Source organism: Trachypithecus francoisi, unplaced genomic scaffold (assembly GCF_009764315.1).
Source record: "Trachypithecus francoisi isolate TF-2019V2 unplaced genomic scaffold, Tfra_2.0 Lachesis_group10, whole genome shotgun sequence".
Classification (NCBI taxonomy): Eukaryota; Metazoa; Chordata; class Mammalia; order Primates; family Cercopithecidae; genus Trachypithecus; species Trachypithecus francoisi.
In genome coordinates this window covers 82,675,517-82,691,261 of record NW_022681455.1, presented here as the reverse complement: position 1 = coordinate 82,691,261, position 15,745 = coordinate 82,675,517, and the positions used below count along the sequence as shown (strand labels likewise).

The 15,745-nt window shown below is 56.5% G+C and overlaps 2 protein-coding genes across 3 annotated transcripts; one reads left to right on the top strand and one right to left on the bottom strand.

Moving 5' to 3' along the window:
• Positions 1–918: 918 nt before the first annotated feature.
• IL27 (interleukin 27) lies at positions 919–10,236 on the top strand. Of its 2 annotated transcripts, XM_033218002.1 has the most exons (5): positions 919–1,279; positions 4,048–4,220; positions 4,305–4,403; positions 5,824–5,982; positions 9,684–10,236. In XM_033218002.1, exons 1-5 carry the CDS (start codon positions 1,249–1,251, stop codon positions 9,945–9,947), a joined length of 726 nt encoding a protein of 241 aa, XP_033073893.1. In that variant the 5' UTR covers positions 919–1,248; the 3' UTR covers positions 9,948–10,236. The 2 variants fall into 2 exon arrangements, with proteins under 2 accessions (XP_033073893.1, XP_033073892.1); XM_033218001.1 differs by lacking the exon at positions 919–1,279 and having other exon boundaries at positions 3,841–4,220.
• A 406-nt stretch (positions 10,237–10,642) lies between these two features.
• Positions 10,643–15,220, bottom strand: APOBR (apolipoprotein B receptor). Its single transcript, XM_033217990.1, is given in 5 exon segments — positions 10,643–11,159; positions 11,246–11,514; positions 11,599–12,047; positions 12,050–14,393; positions 14,746–15,220. Coding segments are annotated over 5 exon segments (3,384 nt in total). The 5' UTR covers positions 14,998–15,220; the 3' UTR covers positions 10,643–11,089.
• Positions 15,221–15,745: the final 525 nt, after the last annotated feature.

The following is a 15,745-nucleotide window of genomic DNA, read 5'->3' as shown; positions in this document are numbered from 1 at the left end:
AGGAAGGGGAAGCCCCCCCTGGTTTCTATCTCACACCAGGGACCCGGCAGGGAAACCCCACAAGTCCTAAAAAGAAAGTGGCAGCAGTTGTTCTCGGGGAAGACCAAGAAACCCCATCCTCTCCCTGAAGATGGGAAATCCAGGGCGGGGCTAAGGGTGGGGCTGTGCTGGAAGGGAGATCTGTGGTCCATGCGGCCCAGCCCTGACCATGGCCTCTACAGAGCAGAAACACCAAGATTATTCTTGGGCCTGGCTGAGCGCTGATCCTGACCTCACTCAACCTGAGCCTGGCCACAGGCTGAGCCCCAATCCTGGTTATTGACTGAGCTCTCATCCCAGCCCAGGCCTGGACCCCCTACTGAGTCCCAGTCCCAGTCAGCACCTTGGCCAAAGACCAAGCTCTAGACCCAACCCTACAGGCCACAAGCAAAGCCCCAGGTCACCGATAGCTGTGACCCTAAACACAGACACAGCCAGGACATTGGCCCGGGACTAGGCAGCGAGTTCAGCTGTACACTGAGTCCCTGATCCTGATTATAGACTGAACTCAAATCCTATATCTGACTCTGGTTAAAGATGGAGACAGAGCCCTTGACCCTGGAAAAAGCCCTAACCCTGGTCCCAGATATGGCCTCGGACCTAATTTTATCCAGCCCTGATCCTAGTTACAAACTGAGCTCCAATCCCACCATCACACTGAGCCTCTGCCTGGCCCCAAGCGAGGGTGCATCCCAGCCACCCATTAAGCACTGACTCTCTTTGCGCCACCTCCCTCAGCCATCTGGTAAACCATAAGGGAGTCAGATGACTCAAAACCCCGAGTCCCCTCGGGTGGGCAATCCCCTTACCTGGCCATCCATCTTTGGAAGGACAGTAGGCCCTAGGATGGTGGTGGCAGAGCCGAGAATCAGGAGGGGATTTGGGACACTGGGATCAACCAGTGAATAGGGCTGGATGGCTCACCCAAGCATGGGGCACTGAGGGCAGAGCTGGCCGTGGGAGCTTAGCAGTGGGTCTGGAGCTTGGGTGTCCTGAAACTCCAGCTTCCCGTCACCCCCCATCATACCTCCCACCCCCTCCGGGAAGGGAAATTACATTTCCCCATTTTAGCAAGGGGTGGCGAGAGGGAAGAGTGAGTGAACACAAAGCTGAAAGTACAAGCAGGACGGAAAGTGAAACCGGGCACAGCCCCCAGTATAAGACCCCCCCTACCCAGGAGATGGCTGACCAAAGAGGCCGGGCCCCGCCATGGGCCAGACGGCAGGCAACCTTGGCTGGCGTGAGTTTGAAGCCAGGGATGGGGGGCTTGGTTGAGTTTGGGCAGAGGATGGATGAGCTTGGCTGGTGCATGGGGTCGAGAGCTGAGAGCAGCAACTTGGCCAAGACTGAGGATTTGGCTGGCTGCTGGATGGGAAGGGAGGCTGGCGTGACTGGGTGGGGGCTTGGGGCAGTGGGGTGGTGTTTTGACCCAGGGCTGGGCAGAGGATGGGAAGGAAGCCTTGGCTAGCAGGAATGGGGAGGGTGGGACCAGCAATTTGACAAGGACCAGGTCTAGGCAGATAAATGAAGAGTTTGGAGTGAATAAGCAGAAGCCAAACAGTTTGGCTAAGACTGAGAATGAGGCCGGCTGAAGGAAGAACAGAACAAGTGCTGGCACAAGTGGGGCGCTGGGACCAAGATGTCAGCAGCCTCACTGGGTCAGAGGTCTTTAGTTTGACGTTAGAAGGAGGTCCAATCTGCGGCTGGTGGCTGCAGAACTCAGGGGCTAGAACCAAAGCAGTAGGCAGAGGAGAAGATAACATGCTACATAGGGCAGGTAGGGACCAAAGGCTGAACGATGGAGACAGAACCTTCAAAGGCCAGAGCCAATGACCCAGGATCGGCTGCAGAGGGTAAGGAGGGGGTCTGGGGGCTCCAGAGCTCAGGTCGGAGATGGCACAGCTCACTTATGGTTGGGCTTGATCCACCAGGGCCTGGGGGCACCCACCCTGTCCCCAACATTGAGCTAGGAAGAACCCCACTCTGCCGTAAGTCTCCAGGATGTCAGAGGGTCCGAGTGGCCCCCAAGCCAGGGAGTCTGAATGCCAGAGATCTTAGGTTAGGCAATGCCCACCACATCTAGAAGTCCATGAGGGAGGTAGATGTCCCTAAAAGCTCCCCTTCACCTTTATCGGGACATTTCGAAGAGCAGAGCTCAGGGATTAGAGATTGAGAGAGGACAGGGAAGAGGCAGGGAGAGTAGGGAGAGCAGGATGGACTTCGGGCCAGTTTTGGTTTGTGTTTCGAGGAGAATTGTGTAACTCTTGTGCTTGCTAGATTTCCTCTCCCTGAGGGGGAAATTGATGAATGCTACCCTCTTCCTACAGCACCCATCCACTGCCCCTCTTTCCAGGAAAACACAGGTCAGGAAGCACACTCGGAATCAGCCATTCTGGGCTGGGCACAGTGGCTGATGTCTGTAATTCCAGCACTTTGGGAGGCCAAGGCAGGTGGATCACCTGAGGTCAGAAGTTGGAGACCAGTCTGGCCCACATGGCAAAACCCCTCTCTACTAAAAATAATAAAAATCAGCCCGGCGTGGTGGCGCATGGCTGTAATTCCAGCTACTCAGGAGGCTGAGGCAGGAGAATTGCTTTAACCCAGAAGATGAAGGTTGTAGTGAGCCAAGATCGCACCACTGCACTCCAGCCTAGGTGACAATGTGAGACTCTGTCTTACAAAAAAAAAAAAAAAAAGCTCCCACACTGTGGATTCACCCCAGGCAGGTTACCCTGCCAGGATCCACTTGCCGTGATGGAAACTGGACCAACCTGTGCTTTTGACTCCCTGGGATAGAGCCTCTGGCATTGCTAGCCCATCCCTGGGGACCTCACGGCCAGTTCAAGCCATTAGAGCCGCTTGACTGAGCCCAAAGAATCCTTGGCAGAACATGGTGTGCCCACTCCCGGGGCAGGTGGCTGCCTCCCTCTGCATTCTCTGGGGAAAACCCATGGGCCTTGCATTTGGAAAAATCTGGAATCCAGTCCTGGCTTCCCACCTTCTGGCTATTTGACCTTGGGCAAGTCAACCTCACTGAGCCTCATCTGCAAAATGGGGAGAACAATAGCACTGAAGCTGCCACATGTGGTTGTGCAGGTTGCTCACTGAAAAAAGCATTTGGCCAAGGGAGTTTATGGGGGTCAAAATCCAGCCTCTGTCCTGGCACAGTGACTCATGCCTGTGATCCCAGCAGTTTGGGAGGCTGAGGCGGAAGGATCTCTTGATGCCAGGAGTTCAAGACCAGCCTGGGCAATGTAGTGAGACCCTGTCTCTACAAAAAATAGAAACAGTTAGGCACAGTGGTGTGTCCCTTTGGTCCCAGTTGCTCAGGAAGCTGAGACGAAAGGATCACTTGAGCCCAGGAGTTCAAGGCTACAGTGAGCTGTGATCAAATCACTATACTCCAGCCTGGGTGATAGAACAGAACTCTGTTTCAAAAGAAAAAAAAAAAAACAGGATCAGGCTTCTGGTCTTTTTGCAAAAGTGGGCACTCCATACAGAGATGCCATATGGGGACCATGCTGGCTGCATCATGGGGTTTGGTTTTGTTTTGGTTTGGTTTGTTTTTTTGAGACGGAGTCTGGCTCTGTCGCCCAGGCTGGAGTGCAGTTGTGTTATATCAGCTCACTGTAGCCTCTGCTTCCCGGGTTCAAGCGATTCTCCTGCCTCAGCCTCCTGAGTAGCTGGGATTACAGGCATGCACCACCACACCTGACTAATTTTCGTATATTTAGTAGAGACAGGGTTTTGCCATGTTGGCCAGGCTGGTCTTGAACCCCTGGCCTCAGGTGATCCGCCCGCCTCGGCCTCCCAAATTGTTGGGATTACAGGCATGAGTCACCGCACCTGGCCTCCACTGTGGTTTTGAGGAGGCAGAGGAATGATGATGGTGACAGTGCCTGTACCATGCTCACAGCTAGCACAGGCTCAGAAAAGCCATGTTCCCTTCCTTCTCCCGAGTTCTCAAGCTCTCTCCCTGTCTCGCCCACCCTCTCCCCATCTCTCCAGGGCTCAGCCTGTTGCTGCTTCCCTTGCTCCTGGTTCAAGCTGGTGTCTGGGGATTCCCAAGGCCCCCAGGGAGGCCCCAGCTGAGCGTGCAGAAGCTGCAGAGGGAGTTCACGGTCAGCCTGCATCTCGCCAGGAAGCTGCTCTCTGAGGTTCGGGGCCAGGCCCACCACTTTGTAAGTCCCCGCAATGCAGCTGGTGCTGGGGACAGGCAGACCCCCAATCCCTTCTGGCCCCCACTAACAGACCTTGCTCCCCAGGCGGAATCTCACCTGCCAGGAGTGAACCTGGACCTCCTGCCCCTGGGAGAGCAGCTCCCTGATGTTTCCCTGACCTTCCAGGCCTGGCGCCGCCTCTCTGTGAGTGAGGGCTGGTGGAATGGGGCGGGAAGCTTGTGATAGACTTGTGATGAGGCTGGAGATTGAGCTGGAGATGCATTGGGGATAGAACCTGGATGATGTTGAATATGTCATTGGACATAAAGATGAAAGACAGGCACGGTGATTTACACCTATAAACCCAGCACTTTGAGAGGCCAAGGTGGAAGGACTGCATGAGGCCAGGAGTTCAAGACTAGCCTGGGCAACATAGAGAGACTTTGTCTCTACAAAAGAATTTAAGAGTTAGCCAGGTATGGTGGTACACACCTTTGGTCCCAGCTACTCAGGAGGCTGACATGGGAGGATTGCTTGGGCTCAGGAGTTGGAGGCTGCAGTGAGTTATAATCCTGGACTCCAGGATGGAGGACAGAGGGAGACTCTGTCTCAGAAAAATAAATAAACTGCCAGGTGTGGTGCTTCATGCCTGTAATCCCAGCACTTTGGGAAGCCGAGAAGGGCGGATCACCTGAGATCAGGAGTTCAAGACCAGCCTGACCAACATGGAGAAACCCTGTCTCTACTAAAAATACCAAATTAGCCGGGTATGGTGGTGTGTGCCTGAAATCCCAGCTACTCAGGAGGCTGAAGCAGGAGAATTGCTTGAACCCAGGAGGCAGAGGTTGCAGTGAGATGAGATCGCGCCACTGCACTCCAGCCTGGGCAACAGAGCAAGACTCCATCTCAAAACAAACAAACAAACAAACAAACAATAAAGATGAAGCCGGAATAAGGAAGTGGGGTTGGGAAGAGGTAAGAGTGGAGCTGGGCGTGGAACGCGGCAGGCATGGGACTGGCATGAGACTGGAGAGAGATCACAGCAGCATGGAGGGTGGGTGGAGGTGGCCCTGGGGGTGAGAATGCGGATAGCTAGAGACGAGAAGGTTGGAGATGAGGGTGAACATTAAGCAGGGGATGGAGAAGGGATGGGAGTTGCTGGTGGGGAATGGAATGGATGGGGTTGGGAATGAGGTTGGAGATGGGATGGACAAATTGAAAGAGTGAGTCTGGGCACATGGAGGAAGGATGGAGTTGGGGTTAGGCATGGGAATGGGGCTGAAGATGGGATGGAAATGCATAGGCAGGAGGTATGATGGGGTGGTGAAGGAGAGAAGGGAACAGGGCTGCAGAAGGAGAGTGCTTCAGGGACTGAGAGGGGTGGGTTAGAGAAGACCATGGGCATGGGAGTGAAAGGGAGGCTGGAAAAGGAGATGGGGCAAATGTCCCAGACAGTGGAGATGGAAGGAATGGGGACGGAGCTGGGCTGAGGTGGGGAAGAGCTATGGGGATAGACTGGAGGCTGGAGTGTGGAATGGGAAGGAGACCCGGATAGGGAGGGGGTGGGTGTGACGTGGCCATCCTTGGCCTGTGGGCCTTTCCTGACCATCTGCCTTCCCTTCAGGACCTGGAGCGTCTCTGCTTCCTCTCCACCACGCTTCAGCCCTTCCGTGCCCTGCTGGGAGGGCTGGGGACCCAGGGCCGCTGGACCAACACGGAGAGGATGCAGCTGTGGGCCATGAGGCTGGACCTCCGCGATCTGCAGCGGCACCTGCGCTTCCAGGTAAAGCCTGGCCACCCCAGACCACGTGGGAAAGAAGACTCGCTGGCTCATCCAGTGATCCCATGCTCTGAGTGTGTGTGAGTGTGAGAGTGTGAGCATAACTGTGACTGTGTGGGTCCATGAGTGTGAGAGTGTGAGTGTGACAGTGTGGGTGCAAGAGTGTGAGAGTGTGACTGTAAGAGTGTGAGTGTGTGGGTCTGTGAGTGTGAGAGTGTGTGTGTGACTGTGAGAGTGTGGGTGTGACAGTGAGTGTGGGTCTGTATGAGTGTGAGCATGACTGTGTGTGTGTGGGTCCGTGTGTGTGACTGTGAGAGTGTGTGAGTGTGTGGGTCTGTGAGTGTGAGAGTGTGTGGGTGTGACTGTGTGTGTGGGTCTGTATGAGTGTGAGCATGACTGTGAGTGTGTGGGTCCATGAGTGTGTGTGTGTCTGTGAGTGTAAGAGTGTGTGGGTGTGACTGTGTGTGTGGGGTCTGTATGAGTGAGCATGACTGTGTGTGTGTGGGTCCATGAGTGTGAGTGTGTAGGTCTGTGTGAGTGTATGTGACTGTGAGAGTATATGGGTGTGTGTGTGTGGGTCTGTATGAATGTGACTGTGACTGCGTATGTGGGTCCATTAATGTGTGTGTGACTGTGTGTGGGTCTGTGAGTGTGAGAGTGTGTGGGCGTGACTGTGTATGTGTGGGTCCATGAGTGTGAGAGTGTGTGAGTGTGTGGGTCCATGAGTGTGAGAGTGAGTGTGTGGGTCCGTGAGTGTGAGAGTGAGTGAGTGTGTGGGTCTGTGAGTGTGAGTGTGTGGGTCTGTGAGTGTGAGTGTGTGAGTGTGTGGGTCTGTGAGTGTGAGAGTGTGTGAGTGTGTGGGTCTGTGAGTGTGTGTGTGAGTGTGTGGGTCTGTGAGTGTGTGGGTCTGTGTGAGTGAGTGTGTGGGTCTGTGAGTGTGAGAGTGTGTGAGTGTGTGGGTCTGTGAGTGTGAGAGTGTGTGAGTGTGTGGGTCTGAGTGTGAGAGTGTGTGAGTGTGTGGGTCCGTGAGTGTGAGAGTGTGTGAGTGTGTGGGTCCGTGAGTGTGAGAGTGTGTGAGTGTGTGGGTCCGTGAGTGTGAGTGTGTGTGAGTGTGTGGGTCTGTGAGTGTGAGTGTGTGTGAGTGTGTGGGTCTGTGAGTGTGAGAGTGTGTGAGTGTGTGGGTCTGTGAGTGTGAGTGAGTGTGTGGGTCTGTGAGTGTGAGAGTGTGTGAGTGTGTGGGTCTGTGAGTGTGAGAGTGTGTGAGTGTGTGGGTCTGTGAGTGTGTGGGTCTGTGAGTGTGTGGGTCTGTGAGTGTGAGAGTGTGTGAGTGTGTGGGTCTGTGAGTGTGAGAGTGTGTGAGTGGGTCTGTGAGTGTGAGTGTGAGTGTGTGGGTGAGTGAGAGTGTGTGAGTGTGTGGGTCTGTGAGTGTGAGTGTGTGAGTGTGTGAGTGTGTGGGTCTGTGAGTGTGTGAGAGTGTGTGTGTGTGAGTGTGTGGGTCTGTGAGTGTGTGAGTGTGTGGGTCTGTGTGTGTGTGGGTCTGTGAGTGTGAGTGTGAGTGAGTGTGTGGGTCTGTGAGTGTGTGGGTCTGTGTGTGTGTGGGTCTGTGAGTGTGAGTGAGTGTGTGGGTCTGTGAGTGTGAGAGTGTGTGAGTGTGTGGGTCTGTGAGTGTGAGTGTGTGAGTGTGTGGGTCTGTGAGTGTGAGAGTGTGTGAGTGTGTGGGTCTGTGAGTGTGAGAGTGTGTGAGTGTGTGGGTCTGTGAGTGTGAGTGTGTGAGTGTGTGGGTCTGTGAGTGTGAGAGTGTGTGAGTGTGTGGGTCTGTGAGTGTGAGTGTGTGAGTGTGTGGGTCTGTGAGTGTGAGAGTGTGTGTGTGGGTCTGTGAGTGTGAGAGTGTGTGTGTGGGTCTGTGAGTGTGAGTGTGTGAGTGTGTGGGTCTGTGAGTGTGAGAGTGTGTGAGTGTGTGGGTCTGTGAGTGTGAGAGTGTGTGTGGGGGTAGGTGTGTAAATGTGAGTGTTGTGTCAAAGTGAGGTGTGTGGGTGAGAGTTTGGGTATAGGTGTGTCAGTGTGTGAGGATGAGTGTGAGTGTGACTGTGTGAGTACGTGAATGAATTTTTTTTTTTTCTGAGACTGAGTCTCACTCTGTCGCCCAGGCTGGAGTGCAGTGGCACGCTCAGCTCACTGTAACTTCTGCCTCCCTGGTTCAAGCAATTCTCCTGCCTCAGCCTCCTAAGTAGCTAGGATTACAGGCATGCACCACCACGCCTGGCTAATTTTTTTGTATTTTTAGTTTTACCATGTTGGCCAGGCTGGTCTCGAACTCCTGACTTCATGCTCTGCCCGCCTCGGCCTCCCAAAGTGCTGGGATTACAGGCGTGAGCCACTGTGCCCAGCCATGAATGTGTTTTGTTTGAATGTGACTGTATGGGAATGACTGTGACTGCGTTGTGAGAATGAGTATGTGTGTGAGTGTGTGTGTGTGTGTGTGTGGTCACGTGCAGCCACACCAGGCCCTGGTGCCGCCCCTCAATCTTGGCATTCTCCTGGGGTTCCACCTTGAACAGGAGGCCACTGGGCTGGGAAGTCACTCGGGGTTTGTCCTGAGCGCCCAGCACAGCATCTGCCTCCTGTTTCCCTTCTCCCTGTGATTCTCTGATGTCACCCAGATCTTCCAGAACCTTTCAAAGGGAAATCAGAATTTTACACTTAATGAAATGAGAATAGAAAATGCAAGCAGCAGAGCCGGGCGTGGTGGCTCATGCCTGGAATCCCAGCACTTTGGGAGGCCAAGGCAGGTGGATTATTTGAGGTCAGGAGCTTAAGACCAGCCTGGCCAACAGGGTAAAACCCCATCTCTACTAAAAATACAAAAATTGGCCGGGCGCGGTGGCTCAAGCCTGTAATCCCAGCACTTTGGGAGGCCGAGACGGGCGGATCACAAGGTCAGGAGATCGAGACCATCCTGGCTAACACGGTGAAACCCCGTCTCTACTAAAAATACAAAAACTAGCCGGGCGAGGTGGCGGGCGCCTGTAGTCCCAGCTACTCAGGAGGCTGAGGCAGGAGAATGGCGTAAACCCGGGAGGCGGAGCTTGCAGTGAGCTGAGATCCGGCCACTGCACTCCAGTCCAGGCGACAGAGCGAGACTCCGCCTCAAAAAAAAAAAAACAAAAATTAGCCAGGTGTGGTGGTGGGCACCTGTAATCCCAACGACTCGGGAGGCTGAGGTAGGAAAGAATTGCTTAAACTGAGGAGACAGAGGTTGCAGTGAGCCGTGATCGCCCCACTACATTCCAGCCTGGGCGACAGAGCGGGACTCCAAGAAAGGAAGACAGAGAGAGAGAGAGAGAGAGAGAAAGGAAGGGCAAGCAGCAGTAAATCTGAGCTGTGTCACCCTCTGCCTGTTGCTGAGCCAACCCAAGAGCAACCTTAACAGCAGAAACTTCCTGAACCCACCCCTCGGGGCAGTCCTTGGGGTGATCTAGCTCTGTGAGCATCCTCTTGCTCCTTGACTTCCATTTTTTCGAACTGAAAGATGAGGTGAGACGCGTTAGCGGGTGACATCATGGAAAATCAAGTAGGGAATGTCCGGGGAAATCATGACCTTGTGGTCACTGATGTCATTAGGAGCCGCTGGGCAAAAATAGGGAATGAGGATTCGCTCAGGTTCTTGGCCTGGCCCCTCCCTAACCCATGGCCTCTCCTCACAGGTGCTAGCTGCAGGATTCCACCTCCCGGAGGAGGAGGAGGAGGAGGAAGAGGAGCAGGAGAGGAGTGGGCTGCTCCCAGGGGCACTGGGCAGTGCCTCACAGGGGCCGGCCCAGGTGTCCTGGCCCCAACTCCTCTCCACGTACCGCCTGCTGCACTCCTTGGAGCTCATCTTATCTCGGGCCGTGCGGGACTTGCTGCTGCTGTCCAAGGCCGGGCACTCAGTCTGGCCCTTGGGGTTCCCAACACTGGGCCCCCAGCCCTGATTGGGTGGCTTCTTAGCCCCCTGCCCCTCACCCTTTAGTACTTTAGGACTGGAGTCTTGGCATCAGGGCAGCCTCTGCATCATCAGCGTTGGACAAGGGAGGGCTCTTCCAGCCCCCTGCCCCAGGCCCTACCCAGTAACTGAAAGCCCCTCTGGTCCTTGCCAGCTATTTATTTCTTGGATATTTATTTATTGTTAGAGAGATGATGGTTTATTTATTGTTTCGGAGCCTGCTGGTCCTCCTCGGGCTGAGCCCCTATGCTGGGTGCCCAATAAAGCACTCTCATCCACCCCTGGCCTCCGCTTCTCTTCAGGGAAGGGCTGCTGACACCCAGAGGGCAGGGCAGCCTGGAACGGAGTCAGCAACCTCTAGCCATCCTGAACCCCTCTCTGCTCCTACATTTTTGGGGTCCCTGGCCCATCTTCCCCTACTATGTCCTGCTCAGCCAGGCAGTTGCCATAGTAAACAGTGGCATCCTGAGGCCGAGCTACCGTTTTGGAAGCTCAAGACAACTCGTCTTTGATTCTGAGCAGTGCTCCTTAAGCCCTCCTAACCACCTTCCTTTGACCTGGATGCGACTCCAGAGGTTTGTGTTACCCCTGCTCAGTTCTGAGGGTCTTGGTGCAGGGAGTTGGGCTGGGAAGCGGAAGTCAGAGAGGGAGGCCTGTAAGGAGAATGGTCGTTCCCTCTCAGTCTTCCTTGCAGTCTTTATTTTTTTATTTTGCTTTTAAAAGATGGGGGTCTTGCTATGTTGCCCAGGCTGGTCTCAAACTCCTGGTCTCAAGCGCTCCTCCCACCTTGGCCTCCCAAAGCTCTGGGGTGACAGGCATGAGCCCCCGTGCCCAGCCTCCGTGCAGTCCAGATAGCTGACTCAGGCTGGAGAGGAACCAGGGCAGGCACCCTGAGAAGTGGTCTCAGTGGAGTAGGTGGTACACCAGCCTGTGTTGGAGAATCAGACTCCTTAAGTCAAGGTCTTCCCAGACGTCTGGTTTTGCCTGCTGCATGAATGATACATCAAGACACTGGGGCCCAGAGGGTGGAGAGGATGTGTCCACGGTGGCAGAGGGAACAGGGCTCAGCGGCGTCGGAGCAAGCCTTCTGGCCCCCACTCAGGGCCTGGCTCCCAGAGCGCTGGGTTTCAGTCACTGGGGCTTAGGCCGGCCCAGACGGGCTTGCAGCTCCTGCATCATACCAGGGTGTATGAGGTCAAACCTGAAGGCGAAAGTCAGGCCCATGAGAACAGGTTCCCAGGTGCCCACGGTCTCTTCCCCACCCCAACCGAGTTGCCCTGTGCCTACCCATGTCCCAGGGGCCTTCTCCTGGCTGGCACGGGGGTCCCATCATGCCTCAGAGGGCTTGGCTCTGGGGGGTCCTCCGGCTGGAGGGGTCTCTGCTCAGGGGCCGACAGTTCCTCCTCAGGAGGATTGGGGGCTGGGGGCTCCTCCTGCTGCTCCAGGACTGGAGTCCGATGAAAAGAGGGCCGGGAGCGACGTTGTGAGGAGCTTCTCGAGAGGTGCACGCGGCTCCTTGGGACAGAGACATCTAGGAGGGACCCAGGGAGCGGGACCTGCAGGAAAGGGAGCACAGAGGACCATGGGACCGGCTTCGGGATTCCACTCATTCCCCCCCAGACCCCACTAAGAGCCCTCACCTCACTCCAGCTGCTGGCAGCACCTCCTCTGGCACTGCCTGTGGCCTCAGCTGTCTCGGCTTCCCCGACTGACCCTGGTGCAGCTTCTGTAGGGGTCTGGTGTGTTGGCCACTCCTCCTGGCCCCTGACGTCTTCCAGGCTTTCTGGCTCAGTCTCCTTGGCCTCTGCCCTCCAGCCCCCGGTCACCATGAGACCCTCTGCATCAAGGAGCCTTGGTGCCTCTCCCTCAGGGTGGTGGTCCCCACGCCGCCCCTCACTGTCTTTCCTCTGTTCTCTCTCCTGCCATCCGACAGCCTTTTCTTCCAACAGCATCCACTCTCCTAGAAGGCCTGCAGCCTCCACCATGGCTCCCATCCCGTCTGCCCTCGCTGTCTGGGAGCCCACGCGATCCAGCCCACAGCTGTCCTCTGCACCTACGGATTCCTCTGCCTCTACCCGCCCTCCCCAGGTCCTCCCTCCCTGGCCTCAAAAGCCTCTGCTTGGCCACCTCTGCCAGCCACCTCTTCCTCTGCTGAGCCCTCCAGGCCAAATTCCTGCCCACCTGCATGCTCTCCTGCTGCTGTCTCTTCCCTTTCTTTCAAGTCCCAGCCTTGCCCAAGCGCCCCTTCCAAAGCTTCACCAGCACCAGCAGCGCTGACGTCTGGGTCCACCTCACCCCCCATAACCTCAGCAGCTACAGTGCCAGTCTGTGCATCCTCAGGGTCCTGGAGGCCCACAGCCACCGCCTGCAGCCTCCAGCCTCTCCTGGGTGTTCTGTCAGCCTCCGCCCCCCCATCCTTGGTTTCTCTGGCATAGGCCTCTCCCAGTGACAGCCCAGGCCCTGCGTCTGCTCCCATGCTTCCATCCAGATCCTGGTTCTCTGAGACAGATGCCTCTCCCTCCTCAATTCCACATCCCGTGTCCTGGGTTGTCAGCAGCCCCTCCCCGCCTGCTTCTGGGACTTCTGATAGTTCAGACTCTCGGTCTCCTTCAGCCTCAGCCACCAGGGTCTGGCCTCCCACAGCCTCCTCCTCCCACTGCTCGCCATCGGCCGCATCCTCCTGGGTATTTCCTCTCTTCATGTCCCTTCTCGTGCGGTTTTCCCAGGCTCCTGGGAAGGCCTCGGAGGCCTCCGGCTTTACAGACTCCGTGTGCCTGGGACCTGCCTCCAGGCTCCTCTCCTGCTCCTCTTTGCTCCAGGCCAGAATTCCCTGGAGCTCCACCTCACCTGCCTCCCTTTCCTCGGGTTGCTTACTTGGGGTCTGGGCGCCTCCCATCTGCTCAGGTCCCTGGCCTTTGGTGACCCTGTGTGTGAGGCCACCCCATTCCACCCCCCGTGGGCCGCAGCTAGTCTGGGCCGCCTCGCTCTCCTCCCCTGTGAGCTCCTCCTCAGGCCTGGCCTCTGAAGTCACCTCCAAGTCGGCAGCGCCTTCAGCCTCTCCATCTGAGGGCAGCTCAGCCGCTGGATCCCTGCCGCTCCCTCTCTCCTCCTGGGCCTCCTCTGCCTGTACCAGCTCCTCCAGCCTGGCCCGGTCAGCCCTGATCTCCAAGTCCCACCTCATCTCAGCCTCCTTCCCACACAGGTCCACCTGACCCTCAAGACTCTCCCCTGCCTCCTGGCCTCCCACAGCCTCCCTCCCTGCTGTCTGGCTGTCAGCAGCCTCTTCTGTTCTCTCAGTGCCCAGGACCTGGACCTGTTTGGGGAAAGGGCTCACCTCAGCCTCTCTCTCCTCATCCCCCTCCTCCTCTAGGACCCAGACTTTTCCAGTAGCCTCTAGGAGCCTTTCTCCTGGGACTGCTCCATATTCTGTCTGTCTGACTCCCGGGAGGTCAGCCTCCTCTTTGCCTGAGGTTGTCCAGGCCTCATCCCCTCCTGAGGCTGTCCCGGCCTCCCCCTCCCTGGCCGGGGCTGTCCCAGCCTCCTCCCTGCCTGAGGCTGTCTCGGCCTCCTCCTCACCTGAGATTGTCCTGGCTTCCTCCCCATCTAAAATTGTCCTGGCCTCTTCCCTGCCTGGGGTTGTTCTGGCCTCCTCTCTGCCTAAGATTCCCCAGTCCTCAGGCGCTGCCCCTGGGCCCCGCGTCCCCCATGCCCTAGTGCTTTCACAGGCCTTCTCTACCACCACCACCTCTTCTCCTTTCCCAGCCCCTTCGGCCCCAGGCTCCTCAGTTTCCCCTGCATCTGCCTTCCTGACCCCCTGCTCCGTCTCCCGGTTGTCCCCTGCCGCCTTTGGCCCGCCAGCACCAGCCTTCCCCTCTGGCTCTCTGTGCCAGGTCCACTCTGACTCCGCCCCTCTGGCCATCCCTGGCTCTCTTGCCCTGACCTCTTCCTCCTCCTCCTCCTGTTCCCAGATTCTCAGCCTCTCCTCTCTGTTCACTTCCTGCTCGTCGGGCTCCTGCCTCTCCTGGGCTTGGCCACTCCTCTCTTGGCAAGCCCCAGACCCTGCCTTGGATTTCTTTCTGGCCTCCAAAGGGGCACTTGGCTCCTGGCACCTGGCAGCCTTGGCTGTCTCACCAGCCCCACTGTCCTGCCTCTCTGCTTGGGACCCATGGGAGCTGCCATCTCCCGAGCCCCAGGTCTGTTCCACAGCTGAGCTCCCCGCTTCAGGTCTTCTGTCCTCTCCAGGCCCTCTCAGCCCTCCAGCCCCCTCGTTTTGGCTGCCTCTAAGGCCCTCCAGGGCCTCCTGGGCTTCCTCCTCTACAATCTTCCCTGTCCTTCCCACGGCCACCGCCCCCAGTTCTTCAGCCTCCTGTGCCTCCCGCTCTACAGTGGGGACTGCATCTCCCAAGAGGTAGGAGACAAAGGTGCCAAGGGAATCCTAGGAAAAAAGAGGGAGGAGAGAGACATTAAGGGGAGTCCCAGTCCTTTCCCTGGGGGTCCTGGCTGGAGGAGCCCAGATCTCAGCACAGGGTACTGAGATCTGAGAGGAGAAGAGGATTTGCAGAAGGAGCCAGAAAGGGCATCGATTAGGGGTATGAGGACGCATGGGTGGAGGTGGGGCCTAAAATTCAGAAAGATTAGGCCAGGAGTCTGCCTGATCCTGAGAAAGCAATCCCTAGTCTGAGGAGATCAGGAGGAGGAGGGGAAAGGTGAGGCCCCAGGGGAGGTGCCCGGAGGTGAGGCCCCAGGGAATGGGGTGCAAGTCTCTGGCAGCTGTCTGCCCCTCTCACCAGTGCCCCCCTCAAGGCCTGGTGCAGCCCAGGGAGGTGTAGCCGGAGGAAGTCCATCCTGTCTGTCTGTGTCTGTGTGTCCAGAAAGCTGACAATGACCGTCCCCACCCACCAAGACAAGCCAATCTTCCCGAGGACCGAAGGCACTTCCTCTTCCCCTGTGTCTCCCTGATGTGTCCCCACCCCGGGCCCTGCCCACGGACCCTGATGCCCATAGCAGCCCCCACTGCAGCCCGGGAAATGGGTGTACATCACACAGGGGACTCAGGTGCACATTTGGAAATAAAGGGTAAGGGAGAGGCCAGAAAAGTCAAAGTGGGAGCAGAAGACCTTAGAACTGGGGAGGGGGAGAGGGAGGGGACATGTGGCAATAGCAGCTCAAGTGACTCAGGTCTTGCATGCGCACCTCAGCCATTTCCGTCTCCCCTACAAGCCACAGCCACTCTGCAAGAGGAAGCTGGGGTTTGTGGTTCCTATTTTGCCTGGAAAGAAAGAGTAGCAGTGAAGAGGGGGCTGGTGGGAGCTCTGACACATCTCAGTGTCATTAATGCTTCCGCCAGAGGCGGAAGGGGCTGGATTGGTGGCTCTAGGGTGCATCCCCTCATCTATGATTAGCCTTGCAAAAGAGAACTTGGCTAAACTTTATATTGTGGCTATCTGTGTCTTCCTCCCACCTTCCTGTGACTTTCTTGATGGCAGATGCCATGTGTGAAACGCTGCTGAATTTCTAGAGCCCTGCACGGTAGTAGGATTCCATTTTCCATCAGTTGAGTGACCTGGGAGGCACACTAGAGGGGGCACATTTCTTTTCTTTTCTTTTTTTCTTTTTTTTTGTTTTTTGAGACAGTCTCACTCTGTCGCCCAGGCTGGAATATAGTGTCGAGATCTTGGCTCACTGCAACCTCCGCCTCCCTGGTTCAAGTGATTCTCCTGCCTCAGCCTCCCGAGTAGCTGGGATTACAAGTGCGTGCCACCATGGCTGGCTAATTTTTGTATCTTT

Excerpts from the sequence above, each read along its gene's own strand:
- IL27 (XM_033218001.1), top strand. The coding sequence starts at position 3,978 with ATGTTCCCTTCCTTCTCCCGAGTTCTCAAGCTCTCTCCCTGTCTCGCC. Across the intron at positions 4,404-5,823 it reads AGGCCTGGCGCCGCCTCTCT|GACCTGGAGCGTCTCTGCTT; the intron begins GTGAGTGAGGGC and ends CCTTCCCTTCAG. Across the intron at positions 5,983-9,683 it reads AGCGGCACCTGCGCTTCCAG|GTGCTAGCTGCAGGATTCCA; the intron begins GTAAAGCCTGGC and ends CTCTCCTCACAG.